Source organism: Balaenoptera musculus, chromosome 2, assembly GCF_009873245.2.
Source record: "Balaenoptera musculus isolate JJ_BM4_2016_0621 chromosome 2, mBalMus1.pri.v3, whole genome shotgun sequence".
NCBI classification, from domain to species: domain Eukaryota; kingdom Metazoa; phylum Chordata; class Mammalia; order Artiodactyla; family Balaenopteridae; genus Balaenoptera; species Balaenoptera musculus.
In genome coordinates, this window is record NC_045786.1 from 132,407,985 (window position 1) to 132,432,427 (window position 24,443).

Consider the following 24,443-nt stretch of genomic DNA (forward strand, 5'->3'; position numbering starts at 1 on the left):
AAACAATAACATAATTAACGGTAATATTCTATAGTATTTATGTATCATAAGGTCATTCCTGTATTGATAGATATTTAGGTGGTCTGGAATTATTTATTCCTACTATAGACAAGGCTGAAATAAATAAGCTTCTACATGTCTATTTGTGCACAAGTGTATTTTTATAAAAACCTATAAATGAGTTAATAAATACACGTAAGATATTTAGGACAGTGCCTGGCACATAGTAACACATTATATTATTATCTTTATCACTATAGGTTGACCTTCTAGATAGAAGGTGATAGTACTTCCTGAACATCTTTAGTGACAAGTACCTTAACAATTGTATCTAACAGCTACGCTACAATGAATTCTACTTTTTAGTTTAGATTACGGCAAAAATTGCAAACAGAAAATTATATCCCTGAAAACATTCATCTGCTGCAGACCTGCCCAGCTCTACATTCAGTTTAAAAAACTTAACTTCCTCCGTGTGCTGGTGAGTTAACACTACCTGTGTTCGTCTTATGGAAATCGTGGCTGTGGACCAGAGCGGAAAGAGCGGAACCTGCCGCTCAGGCGCGTGCGGCAGTTCTCTTCCCTCTGCATCCGCGCAGGGGGACCACTTGTTAAGAGCAGGCGGGGAGCAGGTTCAGGACACCTCTTGACTGGTGCTTCTCACCCTATCACAATGCGGGTCACAAGTTTAGGAATGTGCTTCTCAGCCATTGTCACTCTCTTTCAACGTCTCTAACTCTTCCCCAGGCGTGCTTGCAGCTGCCCCGCACCTGTTAATCCCATTTACTTCTAGTTTTCCTGGGCGGGGTGAAGGGGATGAGGAGAGAGGCAGAGGACTACCTGTCCACTTTCTCTTGCTTCGAAGGGGCAAAGACTAAACCTAATTCACATTGCAAACGACCAGGTTTCATCAGTCATTCCCATATTTTTCACAGTTCAAAGTTTTTAACTTCCTCTTCTTTTCAGGGATTTTTCTCTCCAGATTTGCTCCATTTTTAAGGGACGCGGGTAGCCCTCCCCCCACCCCCGGTCAGAGCTAAGGTTAAACGTTGTACAGCTGAGGAAAAGCATTTTTAGGAGACTTGTCCAAGGCCGGGGCAGCAGGCCCGGAGCGGGCGGGCTTCGCGGCAGCTCCGTGGGAGCGCCTGTCCCGCCCATCCTTCCCGGGCCTCGCGCTGCAAGATCCGCGGGTTGAGCCCCAAGGCCGAGGACAGTGGGTTGGGAGCTGGTGACTCCAAAGCCCTCTGCAACTTCCCCGCCCTACAGCCCCACCCATTAGCACGCGGTCTCCCCCGGGGCCCGTAGGAGACACCTTCGTCCCCGCCCCTCCACAGGTCACCTCCCTCCACGCCCCTTTCCCTCGGCCCCGGCAGCCGGCAGGCAGGGAAGTGTCGTAAAGCCAGGCCCAGGAAACTTTACCCGGGGTAACAGCCGAGGCGCTTTACGGCGACGGCGGCTGAGGGTGAGCCTTGGCGGCGGTGGAGGCAGCCGCGGCGGTGCGGGAGGCGGCGGCGGCCGAGGAGGAAGAGGAGTGGCGGCAGTGGCGGCGGTGACCTGTGCGGGGTGAGCCTGCGGTGGGGACGGGGAGGGGCCGCGGGTGACAGGACTGGCGGATGGGCGCGGGCGGACGGGGACGGTGGCCGGCTGAGCAGCTGGGCGGCGCTGAAGAGTTGGGGGGGGGCCCGCGGAATTGGGGCGCCAGCTCTGTGAGGGACGGTTTCTGCCTTTGTTTCCCCCCCACACCCTCGGCGACCCCCGCCCCCCGCCCCCTCTGCTCCGCGCTCGTCGGCCGGGTCTCATGGCTTCCCCTCTCGGTCTGTGTCTCCTCTAGGATGGCGGAGGTACCGCCTGGGCCTAGCAGCCTCCTCCCACCACCAGCACCTCCGGCCTCGGCGGCAGCCGAGCCCCGCTGCCCCTTCCCGGCGGGGGCCGCCCTCGCCTGCTGCAGCGAGGACGAGGAGGACGACGAGGAGCACGAAGCCGGCGGCGGCGGCGGCGGTGGCGGCGGGAGCCCGGCGGGCGGCGAGGCGACGGCGGCGGCCAAGGGGCATCCGTGCCTCCGCTGCCCCCAGCCGCCGCAGGAGCAGCTGCAGCTCAACGGATTGATCAACCCCGAACTGCGGCACCTCCGGACGGCCGCCTCGCTCAAGAGCAAGGTTTTGAGCGCGGCCGAGGCGGCCACGGTCACGGCCATCCCCGCCGGGGGCCCCAGAGCGACTGCCACAAAAGGAGCCGGGGTACACCCGGGCGAGAGCCCCCCTCCCTGCCTCCCCAATAATGCAAGAACTGCGCTCCCCAGCCCCGCAGAGGCAGCGGCGGCGAGCGATCCCGCGGCGGCCCGCAATGGACTGGCGGAGGGCACGGAGCAGGGGGAGGAGGAAGACGAGCAGGTGCGGCTGCTGTCTTCATCCCTGACCGCCGGCTGCAGTTTGAGAAGCCCTTCAGGCCGGGAGGTTGAGCCTGGGGAGGATCGGACTATACGTTATGTCCGATATGAATCCGAGCTGCAAATGCCCGATATCATGAGACTGATCACCAAAGATCTGTCTGAACCCTACTCCATTTATACCTATAGATATTTTATCCACAACTGGCCACAGCTGTGCTTCTTGGTAAGTGGGTGGAATGAAAAAAGGGTGAACCCAGCAGAGAGATCGAGGCCGTGCGGGGCAGGGAGTGTGAGGGCTGGATTGGCAGTGGATGTATCCTGCATTTCATAGTACGTTACGTGATGTAAAGTGCGTGTATGCACTCCTCATTATTTAATGAAACTGTTTTGAAGGTAAGGCTTCATGATCCGGGTTAACTTGATACTGATGTAAATGCAATAAGCCTGTGTGATGCATGTTGGGGGTCTTGTATCCTGTTTACATTAGCTTATAATCATGTTTAACCGTCTTTAATTATCCTCCCTCATCCTCAAAGCACTTTGCAGTCATTTAATTTGAACAGGGTTCTGTTCGGATACAGACCTTATTAATCTCTCAATTACAGCCATAATCAGGGAAGAGTGTATGCGTAAACATGTTTTGGTGAACATGATTGTCAGTAAACTTGCTGTGGCCACACTGGAGAATTAAATCTTAGAAGCATATTCCATAATTATGGAGATTGTTTCCTTTTACTTCAGCAGGGCAGTTAGCAGTTGTAGCCAGCTTGCTTTCTGGTGCACGGTTGCAGAAGGCGCTACTAACACTTCTGGTGGCTGAAAGACTCCTGAAACTTGAACAAAATACCCTTTTTGGGAGTGTAGGAAACTAAGTGTGAAATTGTTACTAATCCAGTTTTTTTTTCTTTTTTTTAAAGAAGCTGGTCATAGATATGCTTAAGTTCTAGTACTATTGCTGGCTTGTGTGTAATATAGTTGACAGAAATTTTTTCCTTAATTTATGAGTAAAAAAGACTTGGCTTAACCAAACAAGCTGAATAATTTTTTTTTTTTTTTTGACTTACGTAGTACTGGTAGTACCAATAGTTTCCCAATAATATTGACCAATTTCAGTCAATGAAACCTTTCACTTAAATATTGATGACAGGTATGTGCTTTGTATCATGTACTCACAAGCATGTTGTTTCCATTGAATTTTATTGAAGAAAGACAACATGCTTTTAAGGAGTGCTTTATGATATGTGAAGGGAAAAGCCACTACCGTTATTTATTGTTTTAGAATTGACTTAATTGCATTTACTAATTCCCTGTAAGATGCTTTGACAATACTTTAGAAATCTGTCTTTTTGATTCTATAGCTTGGTGGTGATCTGAAAATACAACCTCAGTATTGTTGATAATGGTAGCTGTGCTATTTTCTGCGTTCACTTTGCTAAACTTCAGTTTAGTATGTTTGTTTAAACTGGGACCTATTTTATATTCTACAAAACTGCTCTTACAGGATTCTAATCGCTGCATCAAAATAGAAGTTCTAAGACACGTCTGTGTCAAATGAATATGGGAAGATGGTTTTCATAGCATTATTATAAATGTCATATCAAATGCTATTATAAATTCTGAAGATTGTGGATTGATTTAATTGTAAGTTAATTCACAAAAGCGTACAATTTAGTTACACTTTAAATTGAAATAGTGTATGTATTTCTGTTAATTCCAGAAAATAGTTGTGTATGTGTGATGATTAGTCAACTTTTGAGTTCTGGTATTACCTAGACCTCTCTCAACTTGTCTGCCATTTTAAACTCTGATAAACTGAATATTAGTAAACTTTAGTTTGATTTTACATAGACTCCTCCCAATTCAACAGCTAATTTGAACTTTAACCCTTAATAGCCAGTTTGTTTAACATTAAACTCTGAATATCTAGAAATTGTGATAATACGCAAGTGGTTGACCTGTAAGGTTTACTAATGCAAGTATGGATCTGGAGATATTGAACATAAAACAATAGTTAAACAATCAGAGGCCATTTGGAACTGGGGCCTTTATATTGGCGTTTAAAAAATCTGAATTTCTCATGAGAACTAATTTAAAACAAATATAAGTGTATGTTTATTTCAATTCATACTATTTTAGAACTATAAAGGATCCTAGAGATAATCTAGTTCAGCTTCATTTTTTTTTTTTTTAATGAAAAAAAATTAAAGACCAGAGCGACTTAAAATGTTCACATCTCCAGATATTTAGTGTCCGGAGATGTAAAGCTAGAACCCAGGTCTCCTGGCCTGTCATTATGGAAGCAACTAAGAAGCTGAAAAATGACATACCCTTGAGTCATTCAGCCAAGATCCTTGTGTCACCAAGTTATGCTTCACCAAGGAGTAGTTGTCCTTGCAGACATCGATCTTAAGAGACTAGAAATCTCCGGAATGTTCCTGGTTTCCATGAGTAACCTGCAGTGGATCAAATGGAATATATGCTGTTGAACCTTAGAAAATCGTCAATACTTGACCATATTTGACTAACAAAAGTGACAGTTTCCAATGATTCTTCCTAATAACTGTAACAGATGTGAAAGTATGGTACTGTACAAATGGGCGGCACTGTCATTTTCTCTGTACTTAACTAATTTATCTCTGTCTCTTTTGAGTTCATGGTATTTTCAGTTGTTGGTGCCTTTTTGAACTTCTTAAACTTATTACCAGTGATATACTATAGTACTTCTCTTATTCTAAATTTAAATTTCCAGATTCCTCTGTTTTCCTATTTGTGATATTCTGGAATTTGGGAATCCGTATTTCACACAACTTATATTTTTCAAGTTTTATAGATTGACAAGCATTTGGCCTTGTAGAGTTCAATTTTAATCTTGCCTGGAATTTTTCAGTTCCTATCCTTGAAAAAAAGAACACACTTTAATAGCATGAGTTCCAAATGTATGTGCAGAAGCTTTTATTTGTAAAACCTTAACATGCAGTTCAGTGATTCTTGTAAGTGTATATTCATCAGCAATTTATCAGGAAAAAATACAGAATTGGCCTTCCTCACTAAACATCTTACTAATAACAGTGAATCGTATATTGGGCTTTTATTTTTAAATGATGTGTACAACTTGATTTTTGTTCCTATAGATTCTTGATTAGTAAGAAATCAATCTAGTCTAAGAGTGAACTAATATAATACTTTGTTTGCTTATTACTTTCTTGGTCTGAGGACAAAGATTTGTTTGAAATGCCTATCCAGTTTGAAAGTATTGTCCAGTTATATTGTGTCTAGTGGTTTTAATTTTTTCCCCTTTTGGATGGTTTATTAACTGTGAAGTGTAGGTGTCCTATAATTTTGTATCATAGATTTGTATAGATTTCCATTTCTCCTAGCTTATGAGGTCAGGTCAAAAATTTTTTAATGTACCTCTCATCTCTGATGTATGCACACACACACACACACACACACAACCACACACATCTATTTGAAATAAGTTATGTTCAAATCAGAAAATGCTGTTCAACCAGGCAACTTTTGTATATGTTTCAGGACTTAATACAGAAAGAAATTTTACTTTTCAAAAGAATTTTGAAAGAACCAGATTGATTTATCATGAATGAAAATGGAAATAACAATTTTAGAGGTTTATTGACCCCAAATAATTTTGGATTGTGTTGATTAAACAGAAATGAATTAGTGTGGATTGCTGAATTTAATATCCCTTCAAAGTAAATCAACTATACTTCAATTAAAATAAATAAATAAAATTAATAGCCCTCCTGACCTAGTTTAGGCTTGCGTGAAATGGATTAGAATTATCTTGCCTAAAGATTTCTCCACAGTTGAAAAAAAGGCTTTTTAATCAATTTACAGAAAGATGAACTAAAAAAAGTCACAACAGATTCAAGATAAGAGAGGTATTAAGTGTAAATTGGGCTTTGCTTACTGATTTTTTTAACCCATTCCTGGTTTTTGTTGTTGAAATCGTTTCTGAAAAGTTAATTTTATTAAGAGATGATTTGAAGCTTTCATATTTTTTTTATGAGGGCTCTTTACAGCGAACAAGTATTTCTGTCTGACACATTATTAAGCAATTGGAACTATTGCCCTGTTTATATTTACCAGAATACAATATTTACTAGAACTTTTTGTTGGTGATGGAATTTTTGAAAAACATATTTTCAATGGTGATACTGGAAATTTTAATGAAAGTGGAGGCTGGTTAGCTTTTATTTAATAAGTAATCTTTGTCTGGAAGGCTGTACATTTTTATTAAAATAGAAAGCTCTAAAAATTACAGCTTTTGCTTTAATATGAAGCTTTGATTTTGAGTTCTAGATATTCTGTGAGCTTTATGGCAATGACTCACACTGTCAGGAGAGTCCTAAAAATGAGACCATCGTATATCTAGTTTTTGTAGTCCTTCAATAACAAAAACCCCTTGGGTAGGATCTAAGGAATACCTTAAAAATAATCCTTTTTCTTTTAGGTTTTTTTTCCCTGGTCAAAATCTAACTATTATTCAGGTATAAATATTATGTCTTATATCTGTCTTTCACTAAAACTTTATTATAATTAAATATAAATTTATAGTACTCTGTTGATAAGTTTCGTAATATTTTGTGATATCTAATGAAAAGACTTTCTTTAAAAAATTACTTTCACGTTTCCCATTTCCCAGATCTTAAACATGTACCTCTTTATTGTACCTAATTATAAGCACCTCATAAAGTACTTGAATGTTTACAATGTGGAAATTTGCTTTTTTTTTTCCCCCTAGGCTTTAATAATGAGCCTAAGAAATTCATGTCCTAAAGAATGTTGAAAGATTTTAAAACTAGAACATTTGAAGGAGTTCTGGGATTTAGATTTCTGACGCTTCTGTGACTGCTCTCTTGCTAGAATTCTCATTAGTTCTTCCTCCCGCAAAAACACTGACCAGTGGTTGGCTGCTGTTTCCGTGGGTAATTGTGCAATACCTGATGGCAATGTATTCTTTGTAACTGTTTGTTTATTTTTAAGGCCATGGTAGGGGAGGAGTGTGTAGGTGCCATCGTTTGCAAGTTGGATATGCACAAAAAGATGTTCCGCAGAGGTTATATAGCCATGTTAGCGGTGGATTCCAAATACAGGAGAAATGGCATTGGTAAGAAAAATATTATGTCACAAAAAAATGCCTAAGTTCTTTTCATTTTTTTTTGAAGCAGAAGACTTAAATGTAAATAGTATGTAGAAATGAGCATAAAGCTGAGGGAAGAAAATTGATTGCTTTTATTTCAAAATGTTTTTAAAATGAATTGTGTCCTTTATTACTGTCTAATTATTTGAGAGATTATCTTTCTAACAATTAGAAGGTGATCAGTTTTCATCTCCAGACATTGTTTTGATCACATCCAAACTGCTTTGCATTATACTAAGTTCTGCAGTTTTTAATAGCATTATTAGCGTGCTTGATCACAGCACTCAAGCAGCTGTCTGTACTTGGGTTAAATGGTCCTCAATCAAAGCAAAATTATGGAGAAATTGTTACCATTATTTAGTACTAGTCATCAAACATTATATTAGCAATTCGGCGAGGACCAGGAGAAAGGAGAATTGTTTCTTACTACTATTCCCAAACTCATCTCTTTTCTGGGCTACCTTTCCTGGCATTTGCAGTTAATCTTATACTCTTGGTTTATAATGGTCATTAGAATCATCTGGGTGGCTTAAAAACAAATGCTTAGGCCCCTCCCCTTGAGAATCTTATTTGTCCTGTTAGAAGTAGGGCTGAAATTTCCCCAGGTGGCTATGATGTAAGCCTGTTAAGAACTGCTGTCATAGTGTCTAAGACCTACTGGCTGTTTGTTCAAGATGGAGGATCAGGTAGACAAGCACTTGTCTGAGCATGGCAAATTCTGAGAGGTACTGAAGCTAAGTAAGTGTTCATGAAAAAAGAGTTTGATGCCTGTACCAGTATTTAATTACTAGCAGTTTTGTCACTTGTAGTTTTTCTTTTTTAAACTATGAGTGTATGTCCAGTTTAAGACTGGTTCACACAGTCTGAGACATCATGAGAAGTCATTATGAATAGGTTTACTTAATACATTAGGTTCAGCCAACTTTTCTTATAGTGTTACAGTTTGCCACTAAGATGTTTAATGAATTGGGCTTGTTATACAAGCCAAGTTTGAGTCTTTGATGTATTAAAAAGAGCTGGTAAGGACTCATGGCAAATGATAGGCAAATTGTCTGGCTACTTCAGAGGGCAGAAACCAGCGCCTTGAAGGTTGCATCCTGGCCCTCAGACATATTTTGTATGGCCCATGTAACGTGTGCTTGCTTGTGTTCATGGTTTGAAAATTGAGAGAGAAAATTTGGATTTCTTCTCTCAAGATCAGATTTAGCATTTGTTTTCCCTTTAATGTGCTAAGTATATCTGACCCTAAACTAGGATACAGACACACCACTGACATCATTTGGTGTGCCCAGGCTTACTATAAGGTTTGTGGAAACTAACACAGTGTCTTGGGCCCACTCTGGGTCACAGCAATTCTGGTGTGATCTTTGGCAAGATTGGCTCAAAGGTCATGGAGTGAGTTCTTACCAGCTGAAGAAGTTCCTGGGTTGCTCTGGCTGTATCTTACCTTTTTTCTTGGAATTAAATAGCATTTACACCTGAGAAAAGGATACATATCAGGAGATAGGTCTTTCAAGAGGAAACTTGTATTGCTATGCATAGGTCCAATTGGCCTCTCAGTTTTAAGTCTAAATTTTTTTTCCCACTTAATTTGAGATAATCTGTGTATCGCATTCAGGGTAGAACCCAGCACTTGACATTTCTTTGCTGCTTATGAATATTATAATTTAGGTATCTTTAAGAAACTAATTACATTTTTTACTTCATTAATACTCAGCTCTGTATTCTAGGTACTAACTTGGTTAAGAAAGCTATATATGCTATGGTTGAAGGAGACTGTGATGAGGTAAGTCTTCCTAAATGTTTAAGACGTTTTATCCTGGGCTGTATTCTACTGGGTATTTTTATAAATAGCCCATAATAAATTGTACTGCAGATTTCATTGCAAGCTATTATTATACAAATGTAACTTGTGCTGAAAATTATATTCCATTTAAAATCACATGAATTTTGACCTAGAACAAATTTCAAGATGATAATGGGAGCTAAAATTTGTGTCAGAATGTAAAGGTAAAATTTTAGATATTTTTAGTAAATAATTGGTATTCAGAGCTCTGATTTGTTATCAGTTAAATCATTTAAGGTAGCTCTTATTATAAACCTTACTGTAATTTACTTGTGTATTGGCCTTGGTTTCTCTCTAAATAATACTTTTTTTTTTTTTTCCTGTGGGCCAACTGTGAGCTATGAAGAACATTTCACATTTGACAAAATCTCTCAGCATTAAATAATAAGGCTGGAGGGGGGAAAGACAACCACTTTTTAAATGTAGAGCTATCTGTAAATTAGCATAAAAGCATCTTCTCTCTACAGCTTGTTTGTAAGGCCTGAAGGCAGGTGGTTTCTTTGTATCCTGCAGCACTGTGCTTTACATATGGTAGGTGCTCAATAAGTAATAGTGATGGTTGGGAATGTTAAGATTTACTATTATGTAATGTGGAAGGGAATAAGTATAAACTAGGGAAGTATAGATATCTTTAATATAACAGTGGTGACTAAGAAGGACCAGAGTCGTGCTAGTAATTTTATGAGCGTTACTACTAACACTTGTCTTTATTATTGGAGGGCAAATGTGCCTTAGAGAGTTCTCAAAATACTTGAAGTTCGGTAATTTTTTTCTTAGACTGATTTCAATAAGTAACTTCTTTTGGTTACTTTCTTTTTTTTTTTAAGTGGGTTTTTTTTGGTACAAAATTTATTCACAGTCACTAACCATCATTATTTGTGTGTGTGTATTTGGGGTGCAAAGTCCTTTCTTTTACCATCTTCACGATTTTCAACTCTTCATCTTTCTTTCCACTTATAGCTACTATTAATCTTGCAGTTTGCATCCTCCCATTTTCTAAGCACATGTGAATGCAAATGTTTACACATACTTTTTTATACAAATGAAATCACAGTTATTATTCTGCTGTAACTGCTTTTTCTACTTAACAGTGATTCATGAACAGGATTCCATGTCAATACAGGTGTCCTGCAGAGTACTCTCACGCTCCTTGTCCACATTCATACTTCGTAGTTTGACAGATCACACTAAATGGTGGTTGTATGAGAAGGCCTACAGACATATTGGGCACAGGGAAGACATCCTGGGATTTACGGATATTTAATTTTTTTACCCCAAATAAGAAAAGTCACACGTGGCAAAGGATCTCATATTCACAGCTTTTAGTTTCAAAAAGTAAAAGGTACAGTGGGCCTGATTATCTACATCATTGGTAACTAAAATTTGAGTATAAAATTGAATACACATTTTTTCGTGAGTGTAAGTCCAATATGGACCATGGCTGTATTGGCTTAGACAGCTCATCAAGAATAGAAGTCAGGCTTCACAAAAGCTGCTTAACAGTTCGGAGAAATCTTTGGGACGATAAGACCATGTTTTGATCCTCTACTGAGTAGTGTGGTTCCCAGTGAACAGGGATGTTATAAGGAGGGAATATTATGTCCCTTATGAAAGCCTTTTCTGAGTTATCCTAGTTACTGCCTATGAGACAGGTAGTCTGCTTTACCTTAACTGATCAAATGTTTAAATAGTATTGGTTTTTCTTTGAAAGTTCTGAGGAATGATGAGATTTTGGTTATATTGTTATAGTCTTAAGGTTAAGGCCTAAATTAGTGATACATTTTATGGTAGAACTATTCATTGTGGGCCTAAAATTCTGATTCATTTTTCTTTTCAAGCAATGAGTTTTACTCAATCTTAGACTGAAATGGGTATAGTTCCATGAACTTATTTCTGTTGTATGGTTTTAAGTGGATGGTTTTTGCAGTTTGAATAGCTCTGCCTCTGGATTAGGGAAGTCTTCCATGGTTTAAAAAAATTGGTTATCTGTGCCCCATATTGTTCAGATAAAGGATTTGCTGTAGAAAGGCACAGAACTCTTGCTTACTCTTTATTAGGCTTTCACTTTCCCTTTCATCGAGTTTTAAACCGTATAAGCAACAAACTCTTCTATCCTCTTTACCCTTGTAATTTTTGATGGTAGTGTTTGTTGGTTCTACTTCCTTATATTACCATCTCATCCTGTTTGGTTTGGTTTCTTTCCCCTCCACTCCAGTGTAACTACTTTGTATTTGCTAGACCCAGTAGCTTCTTGGTCTTCCTCTGCTTATTAAAATGCTTCTCAGTCTTTAAGACCCAATTCAGATATCAACAACTCCTTTTAAGTTTTCCTTGATCCTCTGGACAGAATCAATTGCACCTTCTGTGGTTTTCTTGACCTCCCTTTCTGTAATACTTACTATGCTTAAATTTACTTGTTCAGAGACTGTGCCTTAGCCACTGAGAGCAGAGATACCTTTTCTTGTTTACTGCTATATTCTTAGTACTTAGCATAGCATTTGTGAGAGAGTACATGGTTCATAAATATTGGTTGAATGATCAGTTTTGTGCTTCCAGTATCTTATCTATGCCTCTTTTTTTGCGGGGGTGGGGAGTGGACTTCTGAATTTTGATTTGTCTAATTATTTTTTTTTCGTTAAAAAAATTGTTTTTTAGTTCTTTTCTTTTTTTTTTTTTTTTTTTTTAATAAATTTATTTATTTATTTATTTTTGGCTGTGTTGGGTTTTCGTTTCTGTGCGTGTGCTTTCTCTAGTTGCGGCGAGCAGGGGCTACTCTTCATCGCGGTGCGCGGGCTTCTCATTGTTGTGGCTTCTCTTGTTGCGGAGGACAGGCTCTAGACGCGCAGGCTCAGTAGTTGTGCCTCACGGGTTTAGTTGCTCGGAGGCATGTGGGATCTTCCCAGACCAGGGCTCGAACCCGTGTCCCCTGCACTGGCAGGCAGATTCTTAACCACTGCTCCACCAGGGAAGCCCTAGTTCTTTTCTTTATTTTAGTTTTATTTTTTTATACAGCAGGTTCTTATTAGTTATCTATTTTATACATATTAGTGTATATATGTCAGTCCCCATCTCCCAATGTAATTAGTTTTTAACTTGTCTTTCTCTCTAAGCGTCTAGGAACAGCAATCTTTTTTTTTTTTGCGTGTGTGTACATAAAAAAAATATATCTGAAAAAAATATATATCTGCAGGGTTAACCAAGTTATTAAAGTACCTTTTGATAAAAGTAATTATATATAAAAATAGTTTTGTATATAATTCATTGTTCTGAGGAAAACTTTGAAATTATGATTCTCCAAGAATACAATGACCAAATTATAAAATAACTGACATGTGATTTTACTTTCATTAAGTTAGGCCAACCTTCCTTTCTTTTAAAGTGTTAAGAAATTTTGACAAATTATCAGAAAGACATTTGGGAAGGGTTTAAAATTACATTTTCTACTACTTAGGTCGTGCTGCTGTTTTTTTAATCTTACAGAGAGAGATTTTTGAATCTATGAGCCTATTAAGAGAGATACATTTGGAAATCTCTGTGAAGCATTACTGTGCACATCCAGTCAATTTTTACTTTCTGTTCCGTTTGCAGAATTTATTTATGACCTTGAGTCATGTTTATATTGCTTTTGGTTGCCACTTGTCATTTTAAGATAAATTCAGAGTGAATTAAACCGAGGTTAGTTGAAATGTAGATCTGTACATTTCACAGAGTTGAAATGTAGATCTTGCTTTTGCCCAAATAACAATGGTATTATTCTTCTGGTCTAATAGATCTTTTCATTTTGCCTTACTACGACTTTCCTAACTTTTTATATCAGAATTAGACATGTTTAAACAGCATAGCTAAAGATCTTTTCCATTTTCTATATATTTGGATCTGACTAAAAAGTTATAGCATCAAAAAAAAGAAACAGGTAGGTTCATTACTTCATGAATAAGAAATGCATTACCTATATTGCTAATCTGGCTTGAATTTGGTTACTCCTCTTTGTGGTGTGGATGCCAAACATTTAGTGGCTACTAGGAGAAACTTCTTGAGCTTGGGTTTTACATTAGGGGAAATAGTAAGAAAAATATATACAAATAACATGAATGAGTTTTCTTGTGTACCTAAAATAATGAACCCACATGGTGGCCATTTACTTTTATGTACTTTTTTTGGAAATAAATTAGAATGAATGGAGCAGCATGATGAACAGTACTTTACTTTTTAAGCTGTAGATGTCCCTAAAATCTTCATCTCTGGAAATTTAAATTTCAAATTTTTTTTTAGATTTATGGTATGGTTACTATGATATTAATACTCAGAAGTAACTCATAAATGATGAAAATATACTGGAATCAGAATTTCTTAATGGAGTTTAAGTGTGCAGTATGTGACCTTAAAACATTTTTAGTTGACCAGAATCTTCCTATTTTTGTCTGTCCCCAGCCCCTTGGAGCCACCATTCGACACTCTGCTTCTATTAAGTTTGACTATTTTAGTTTCTGCATATAAGTGAGATCACGCAGTATTTGTTTTTCTCTGTTTGATGCATTTCACTTAGGGTAATGCCCTCCAGGTTCACCCATGTTGTCACACTGACAGTATTTCTGTTTTTAAGGCCAAAAAATATTCTACAGTGTGTGTGTGTGTGTGTGTGTGCGCGCGCACGCACGCGCACCACTTTATCCATCCATTTGTTGATGGACATTTAGGTTGTTTCCTTATCTTGGCTATTGTGATAATGCTGTAATGAACATGGGGACCTCTTTGAGGTCCTGATTTTACTTCCTTTGGTTGTATACCCAGAAGTGTGATTGCTGGATCATATGATAGTTCTATTTTTAATTTTGAGGAACCGTCACACTGTTTTCCATAATGTCTGTAGCAATTTATATTCCCATCAACAGTGGCCAAATTTATTTAAATAACCAATAATAAACCTGTTACATGTTAACAAAATAACATACATTTTTTGGTAATGTACAAGATGACTTTTAAGCTTTTTGTGTTTAATAATTATATGTTTAACATTTTTAGTTTCATTGGAAACATAGTTTGGCTGTGAGAACAGTGGCTGCTAGGTAAAGAACAGAGTAAAATGGAATTATTTAAACTGTAAGGATTTTTGGTTGAGTAGTTTGGCCTAGTTAAAGAACTGGATATGATAAGCCTGGGTTCTAGATCCATCTTCTGTCAATATAGTTGTATGATTGTAGGAAAGTCATTTAACTTTTTAAAATCTGTCTCTTTGTGCAGTGTGATGGTGATTCTGATCTTAAAGGGATGTTATGAAGAGCAGTAAAATTTTTCAGTCATCATTGTCGATGTAAGGCCTGTGAGGTGCTAGACAATAAAATAGTGCTTGCCGTCCCTCCAGGAGCTCCTAGCCTGTAATATTAAAAAAAGACTTTCTAAACTGTAATGATTTGGCTTATCCTGACAATAGTTTGTTCCTGAGGGAATCCGTAGAACTTCACCGTAACCCTTATTTTCTGTTAAGTAGAATTCAACTTGGCCAAGTTTCTTTAGGATTAAAATAACCTTATTATGCTTTGGCTTCCTATATAATATTCCCATGATGTGGACTAAAAGAATAATTTTATAGAGAGTTTCCAGTATAAACCCAGATTCTCTTTTAGTATGTTTATAAGAATTTCATAATTAAATGTTAAAAAGTAGTTACTTTTTTGTGGCATTTTCTGTTGTGTCAAATAATATATGATCTCTTTGATTAGAGAATGTGAGTGTGCTGAGAGAATCTTTTCATTTTAACCGAAGTGTTAGCCCTTTGTGTAATGTTTTTCTGTAAATTGGGCTTTATTTTATTAATCTGTTAGGATGCCAACAAACCTGAATTCAACTCTTAACTTACACGTCAAGTGTATATTTATGTAGCTATAGTTAGCCTCAGCTGTGTTTTGAATATTTTAGATTGCTAGATATTAATGAATATGGACTTGGATCCCCTTCATTATGTTAGATCTCCCATTCACTGCTTTGTTTTACTTTGGGATGCAATCACAGGTACAGAAGAGTGGATACTATTAAGCTCTAGTTCACATTTGGAGTCTGGTCTATTCTTGTTCTACTGGTGGCCTTGAGTTTCATTCACTTGTAAGTTAGAGATATATCTGTTTCATAGGGTTCTTGTGAAAATAACATTATGACAAATGCATGTAATATGAGATAATGCATGTGAAATGCTTTACGTAGCACTTAGTAAGCCTTCAAAAAGTATTAGTTATTTTTTTTACACTGTCGCTCTCCTTTTTATTTCTGTGAAATCAGTTCTAAGTTTTGAGTTGTTGCAGCTTTATTGCTTCTCATATTAATTGTTTTGATTTAACATTTTAGCTGTAATTAGGTGCTGGCATAAAACAGAATTCTAAGAATTACTCAAGAGAATAGTTCCAAACTGGTAAATTGCATTGACCAGACTGGGATGTTCCAAACTGGAGGATGGCATACATTACTGAACATTAAATTCCATTTTTTTAAGAGCAGAGAGAAATTGTTGACTTTTTATTTTCATCTTGAACCAGTTTGCTTGCTGTATAACTTTTATAGGAACATCTTCCCTTGATCTTGAACTATTAATTACTTGTTTTTAGATCTTTTTAGAGTTTGGATTAGTGTGTGATTTGCTCTCATGAGTTGTTTGCATAGGTAATTGCCATAAGATGATACTTTCTGTTTAAGTACTCTGGTCATTTAAAAGCCTGGCAGTACTTTCGTTTGTTTCGTATTTATGTAATGTATGTAATATAATGAAAGGTACTAAGGGCATATATAATTAACAAATGTTTAAGAGCCTTCTATCTGTCAAGCAGTGTGTTAGGTGCAGAGGAAATGGCTGTGAACAAGATACCCATGATCCCTGTCCTTGTTGGGCTCACCAGCTGGGGAAGATGTCATACTCATCAAACATTGAATGAAAGTACAGTTGAACAAGGAGCAGTGCCGAGTGCTGTGGGGTAGTATGAAGGGAAAGAGATACTCTACCCAGTCTGGAAGTGACATGCTAAGGCCAAAAGCAAGAAGAGGAGGATGGGAAGAGTGTTCTTCCAGACAGAGAAAACAGCTTATGTGAAAGGTCTAAGGTGGGAAAGATAATGGTGGGTTCCAGAAACTGAAAGTTTAGTGTTGATCGTGGTGAGTAAGGGGGGGGAGACCTAAAGCACAGTTAGCAAGGTAGGTAGAGGCCATATCTTGATGGACCTTTTAGGTCTCTTTAGATTACTGTTAGATTGTGGACGTTTTCTTGAGGACAAAAGAGAGTCAATAAATGGTTGTAAGCAGGGAATTAATGAGCATCACTGTACTTAGAGTGGGAGACCTTTGGGTTAGGAGGTTCTTGTATTTATAATAAAAGTTGATAGCAGCTTAGACTAGAATATTGTCAATGGGGATAGAAAGAAGAGGATCAGTTTAAGAGAGATTTAAGAGAGAAAATTGAAATACTCAATGCTTGGATGTATGTAGGGGGGTGGAGAGGAAAGAAGTACAGAGATGACTCTTAGGTTTTAGGTTTGAGGCATTGATGGGATGGAGATCTTGTTACTGATGTGAGGAATTGTAGAGGAGTTGATCATGAGTTTTTTGGATCCGATGAGTTGAAGTACAGTCTTTTCTCTATTATTTAGATCTGTTGCTTGAATTCTTGTCAGATTTTTTTTATAGCTTGCGATAGAACAGGAAGAGACTCGTAGGCTTTACTTGGGCCTTTGTTTAATTATACTTTGCCCTTTTTTCCCACTCCAAACACCTCGGGGTTATAACATCCCGACAGTAACTGTGACTCACTGTGTTGATTCTCAGTGAGGTAGGTAGAGAATCAATAGAAAGGCAAATAGAGCTATGTATGTAAAAGTTGGGAGGATGGGATAGAGGATATTTTGGTAGGGGAAGGTAGAAGTAAAGTAGAAGAACATCACATAATAGTCAAAAGTATCAGTTCTTCATTGTCAGGGCCACTGGTTCAGTAATATTTTAAAAGACCCAGATAGAAGTTAATACCTCTGTTAAGTGTCGATATCCATAGTGTCTAGACATTCTCAGAATTTAGTTCTCAGAATGTCGTCTCCTTACCAGCAGCAATCAACATCACCTGGCAATTTTTTAAAAATGCAGATTCTTGGGCACCACCCCAAACCTACTCAGAAACTCTGGAGGGGAGGTGCAGCAATCTATTTTAATAAGCCCTCCAGGTACACTAAAGTTTTGGTACCTTTGATCTAGGTTTGGCAAACTTTCTCTACAAAGAGCCTGATAGTAAATATTTTAGGCTTTGCAGCCCACAGGTCTCTGGTGCGACTGCTCAGGTCTGCTGTTGTATTGAGAAAGCAGCAATAAACATCATGCAGACCAATGGGCATGGCTGTGTTTCAATAAAACTTTATTTACAAAAACAGGCAGTAGGCATATTTGGTCTAAGGACGATAGTTTTCAGACTCTGGTCTTGACTGTAGACAAATATGGTAGTTGTCGCCAGGATAAAGGATGACATATTAATGAAAATATAGGAGTTGGAGGTCAATCTGAATAGTTTCAAGTACTGGTTTGTTTTCTTAAATCTTTGATTGTTGATTTTTTTCTTCATTTTTTTGTCATACTATACAGGGAACGAATTCATCTTTGTTTTACTATAAAACATATATTCTCATTGCTAAAAATTCCAAACATTTCACAAAAATCAATAGAAAAGAAAATGTCCCCAGTGTTCCCACCCCCCTTGCCCTGAGAGAGAATGACTTTTATAATTCTGATGACTGTTTTTCTGGGTTCTTCCTGTACATCATTAATATTTACTGTTTTCACCATCAACTTTAAAACAATTAAATGTAGTTTCTTTTTCTTAAATGTTTGATCTTATTGTTTATAAGTGATTTGTCAAATTATGAAATTATAAATTAGTTTCAAATATTATAAAATTATAACTTAGTTTTCTCTCTCTTTTTTTGCAGGTTGTTTTGGAAACAGAAATAACGAATAAGTCTGCTTTGAAACTTTATGAAAATCTTGGCTTTGTTCGAGATAAGAGGCTGTTCAGATACTATTTAAATGGAGTTGATGCACTGCGACTTAAATTGTGGCTGCGTTGAGAAACTGACATCAAGGAACAACTTTCCAACGATGCAGAATCGACCTTTGCATGCAATGCAATTTGTACAGAATTGCTTTGCAGGTGGATTTAGTGATTTCCATGCAGCTCTTATCTGTCAGTGTCTCATTTGAGTGTCGCACAATATTTGTTGCACTTTGGCATGGCGCATTTGTTCTGAATTAAAAGAGATTGTTTTAAACTTAAAGAGTTCTTTTGGTACCAACAAGATGTGCCAGTTGATAGCCAAGATTTGTTTGTTCATTTGCAAAGTCTGCTGACATTGTTATTTACACAGTGATAATTTTATCACAGAACCAGGAAGTGGAACATGATTTTTGTTCCTTAAAAAAGCCAATGTAGATTGTAAAAATCTCTGAGTATACTAACATTTCACACGAAACCTGCCATAGTTTTCTGAGGGGGTGGGGGAAAGGCTTCAATTTTAGGTTTTATTTTTTCAATATTAAATTTCCATTCTTGAATATTGGTACCTCAGTGATTAGTGAATGAAAAACAATGTTATGTAGGGTTGGGTGTGTCTTAACAATGAGTAAAGATAACAATTAAATTGCGTCTGCCAGTGCCTGTGTAGATAAGTATATTTGTCTTCATCTCTATAGTTTTTGAATGCATGCTACCTTTTCCTTTTCTTTAAGGCCTTTGCAAGCAAACTTTTGTTTTTATTTAAATTCTAAATTTGGTAATAAATTATTTCAGATTTTTATAATTTGGATACTTTTTCCAGGTGAGTGACAGAGTGGTTTACTGTAGAAGTCCCTTCTTTTCTTACAGTAAGAAGTTGAATCTACTTGGAAAATCTTTGAGAAATGACTCAAAAGGGATGAGAAAAGTTGATGAAGCCGGGAATTGCTGGGTTTTAGATGCACTTTTTTTTTGAGAGTGAGGGAATTTTTGGAAAAGAATAGAAAAATTAATGTAAATTGGTATGATTCTATTTAATCAAAATTATTGCTAAGCTGTGAGGAACAGCTTTTACAAAGTAGTTGGAACTTTTTTCCCACTTGGTTTGGATTCACATTGCTTCCATTTCTTAAAATGCTTCGCTTTTGTTTCTTGGTCTTGAAAATAAATTCCAAGGTGCACTGTATCTGTTTTAAACTGATTTTATTTTCTTTTCACTTATTTGTGCAAATTCTTGGGGGAGCTTTGCTTATTAGTTCCCAGGAAAACAAAAGGGAGAAATGGAAAATTCTTCTTGGAATGAGTTCTATAGGTTTTCTTAATAGCCATCACCATGTTCATTAGTTACATTGTGTTTTGGCCAATCTGTGCAATGTAGTTAATTTTAAAGTTGATTGCTTTCAATTGAGTCAGGAAACCTGTGATGGATAATTTATTTGACTGGAAAACCTAGGTACCCATTAAAGAAAAGATTCATTCTCTGTGAAAAATGTTTTGTAGGAATGTATTGTTTTTTCATTAATTTGGATATGCTTTACTTCTGCTCTAGGATTTGGTTTGAATTTTATTTTATGGCTATAATTACTGTATTTTTAAAAACCCTACCTCCATTAACAGTTGGTAAAAGCCCCCTTTCAGGAAAGTTTGTTGCCTTTTTGTTATGTTTTTTTTTTTGTTTTTTGTTTTTTTTTAAGGGAAAGCTGCTCCTTGCTCAGTGTAGTGTCTTGAAAGTGAACATGGTGACAAGTATTTTTAAAATAAAGATACATAAATTTGGTGAAAATAAAATCTTCCTGTTGATGGGATCATTTATAGTTCCTTATTTTTAAAGAAAACATTTTCTTTCCATTTTATATTGCCTTGAAAGTTTAATGGGCAGAATACTGGTTACATTAAAAATATGAAGACCACACAATACTCAGCTTTCCAGGTGACCATTTTGAGTACGTTTTTGGTCAAACTTCATTTGGACTCTAGCACTTAGAGGAATACCAGTCATAATGATGCCTCTGTTATTTTTAATATGGAGGGAATTGAACTAATAAAATAGTTCAGTACTTTCATTATCAAATTTTATCTCACCACTTTATATTTGACTTGCTGGTTCATAGGTAATGATTGTTGATGAACGTACATTTGCTTGACTCACTAATGAGGACAGTTCTAAAGTAAATACATGCTAGATTTTTAGCTCAGCCATTAATTTTTTGGCAGATTGTCAATGAAACCATCACTACTGACCTTTTCACCCAGAATTGACCAAATTTTGCTGAATTGACTGGGTGTTTTATTAAACATGAACTTAACTGTGTGACTGAAAAGTCAAATGGTTGTCATATTGTTTAGCTGGTGTTTGTTGAATATCTGTGTCTACCTTATGTCATTAATTGGGTGTGCAGAAATTGTTTACTTAAGTGGACTAAAATTTTATCCTCTAGCATGGTAACCCAGCACCAAAATTAAGTCTCCATTTCAGTTGAAGTAGCATCAAACATTAACTTAATTTTTGATATTGGGCTTTCATTTTTCTTATATAATCTTAAAACAGCTCCATTTAAAATTGATAGAGCGAGTTCACTTGGCTAAAACTGAGCAAAATTGGTGCAACTTTCTTTTAATGGGGTGCTGCCTCTTTAAGACTGACTGTACTATCCACTGACACTGGTTTGGCAGTTGCTACTGCTGAACATTTTTATACATGCTACCATGAAGCTATATATGTTAGTATTGAAGAAGCTAACGGGTATACTACCATTTTAATGTGTGGGCTGATTATAATTTCCCTTACATTAAGATGAAACTAGAGAAGTCCACAGATCATAAACCAGACAGTAGTTTTGAAGCTGAAGCCAGCAAAATTAAAAAAAAAAAATTACTATTAAAAAATTGGTTTTAATATTTTCTGCCTCTTCCCCAAAGTACCCTCCCCATTTGCTTGACAAATCTATGTAAAGAAGTTTGTTTGTCACATGTTTTAACTTTACCTTGCCCTGTGTTATGGTATTGGCTGACATGTATAAGACTGGATGTGTATATTTATTACGGTGTCTAAAAATCATGAAGTTCATCACTTTCCAGGAGCATAGATAAAAGCAAATTGGTAGTGCATCAGAGTTACTTTTCAGTGCACCATGACATCACTAAAATGAGTGCTATATTGTTATAGGGCTTTCAGGTTTGTAAAAATATAACCATAAATTATATTGACGTCAGATATGAGTTGAGTATCTATAAAATATCATGTGTATCTCAAAATATTGGACTGCTGTTTGATGACTGGATATTGCTGCATAATTTTCTTCTATTGTCCCATATCCTTTTGGAGAGAGAGTTTTAATGGGATTTGAAATGTGCAAGCTGTCTAAATAAGATGCAGTCAAATAAAGTATGGTTAAGTTGTGTTTGCATTTTTCTTTTAGATACAGCTGTGTGCATTTTATGTTCAAGTTGTTCTACTTTCACCTACTAAGAAGAAAAAAGAAAAAATAGGCAATCTATTTTGTTCCCCACTTCCTGCCTTGCATCTAAGAGTTATTTGGAAGAAGTGATACACAATTGTTATCTCTCTCACCTTGTGTTCTGACAGATTTGAAAATAACATGAACTTGATTTTACTAAAAGTATTCAGAGTTATTAGCTCATATATCAGCTATCAATACAAATGAGAGCATTTTCTCATGCATTAAACCAAAACTTGTTTTTCTGTCCTTGTCCCATAGCAATTTATTTGTAAGACAGTTTTTATTTTAATTTACTCTTTTTTGTTTATACTTAAGTAATGTTTTGTTTTGTTTTGTTTTGTCTTCCCCTTGCTAAGACCAAAGGAAAATAGAGCAATATCTAAAGGGCTTTTTGTCCCATTCTTGTGAGAAGCTTTAAATGGCAGTTATGTATTCTTTCATATTTCAAGATTTATGGATATTAGTGGAAGAAGAGATCTGTTTTAATTGGGACTGCTAAATTACTTTCATCATGCCTGTCAAATCTTCACTTTGTTCTTTTATAGTCATGTAGTGAAAATATCTGAGTTCATGTTTTACTTGGGCCCTATATTTAATTCTAAATACTTCATAAATTGTCTTAATAAGGACCAGAAAGTTGATACCGTTCTTTCACACCTATGAACAGAGATCAATAATAACCTGTAGCCTAGAGATATAGTGATACTTATAAGCAACTTTTTAAAAATGAGTTTGAAAAATTTCATAAGCAGATAGCACAATGCACTTTCTTCAGATTCAGAGCTGTCCCATAGCACTTTTTTTTGATAGAAATGTTATTTGTGCTCTCCAATATGGTAGCCACTAGTCACGTAGCTACTGAACCCCTGAAGAAAGGCTAGTATGATTGAAGAACTGAATTTTTAATTTTAATTAATTGAAATTTACACAGCCACATGTGGTTAGTGGCTCCTGCACTGGGTAGCATAGCTTTAGATAATATTTAGACAGCAATAACTGAGGAAAGCAGCTTTTGAAAAGGATTTTTTTAAGACTACTATCTAATTTATTGAAGAATGAAATAGGATCATGATTAAAAATTGCGTTTGAACAATATACAAAAGAGTATACCTACAGTGAAACAGTATTTGTCACCACCCCTCTACCTGCTCCTGTCGTGAATTAGCCATTCTGAGAAAAGCAACCCTTTCAGTTTTTATTATTTGGTAGTTCTCTGGGTTGCAGAGGTGCCGAGATTCAAGTGCCAAAAATTGGTTTCTGATGAGACATATCTTTTTAGCATTAAAATATTTTACATCATTAAGCCTAATAACTTCTCATTTTAAATGAATTTGAAATAATTTTACCTGTAAATGAGATTGGTCATTTCTCGTTTTATGAGTGGTCAAACTGAAACATGGAGGTGTATCATGTTTACACTTTCTTTTTTTTCTAAATTCTAGAAGATTATGTATGTTGATACAAGGGCAAGTGTTTTTGTTTCTGAGAGAACCAGATTAATTTTCCTGTGTTCTCTGGCCACGGTGTGTCAATCTTGATTCTAGCTGGACATCTAGTAAGTATAATTCATCAAAAGAGCAGGCGTGGAGATGGGAAACACCTGGCAAAAGGGAGTGCCAGGCTTGGTATAGCCTGTTAACACTGCTGGGGAAAGAGCTCAAGGCCCACGTTCTATTGATAGGAATCAGTGTTTAATCTTCATGTGAAAAAGACCTAGGAATAATAAAGATCACCAAAGTGCCGAAATCTACCTTCTACTACTTAAAAAAATGTAAACAATGCAGGGGTTAAAAATGTAAGGTTTTTATAATGCTAAGAAATAAGCTCATTTTTAGTTGATGGATTTTTATGACTACCTCTTTGCTGTATGAATATATCTCAATTTTTTAATACCTCAATTTCCTGAGAATCTGTATGTATGTTTTTGTAAATAAAATAATTTACCATATGCTAGAGAAAGGACATGGCATTTAAAGAAATTGTATAAAGACATTTGTGACTGAATGTTACACAGTGAATCTATTTGAAATTTCTTAAAAACAGCCTTTTCTGGCCCCCTTGACTGAGGTTTTCTTTTTTGTTTTTTTTTTGGGGTTTTTTTGGTTTGTTTTTTTAGTAAACATATTCTTATTTAGCGAGATCTGTGTTCCAGGATGCGTGTACCCTCATTTGTTCATTTATAACTGCAAAGATTTGTATGTCTCCTATGTTTTCCTTTCATGCCAAAGAAATTCACCCTTTTAAAAAAAGTCAGCAGGTTGCACGAACTGAAAAAATTTTTTTGCCCCTTAGATAGGCGTTCTTAAGAAGCTTTATTTCCTAAGATTTAAATATTTTCCAAAGGAAAATGTCTTCAATTTTTTAGTTAAAGCCAGCAGTAAAAATTTGTAAAAATACGTGTGTTTTTAGGAATGCACTAGTTCTGTAGGAAACATATTGGCAATTTTAAGGAACTGTGCTGCTTTAAAATCCATAATTGTATGAAACTTTTCGAAGCTGATGCAAGATATAAAGTCATTGCTAAATTTTATGTATGTTTGTGAACTGCTCAGGGTTCAATGCCCTAACATATA

General features: G+C 36.8%; 1 protein-coding gene across 1 annotated transcript; it reads left to right on the forward strand.

Moving 5' to 3' along the window:
- The first annotated feature begins 1,426 nt into the window (after positions 1-1,426).
- Positions 1,427-21,882, forward strand: NAA30 (N-alpha-acetyltransferase 30, NatC catalytic subunit). The gene is made up of 5 exons (XM_036843018.1): positions 1,427-1,563; positions 1,832-2,612; positions 7,397-7,520; positions 9,284-9,339; positions 18,348-21,882. Exons 2-5 carry the CDS (start codon positions 1,833-1,835, stop codon positions 18,483-18,485), a joined length of 1,098 nt encoding a protein of 365 aa, XP_036698913.1. The 5' UTR covers positions 1,427-1,563; position 1,832; the 3' UTR covers positions 18,486-21,882.
- Positions 21,883-24,443: the final 2,561 nt, after the last annotated feature.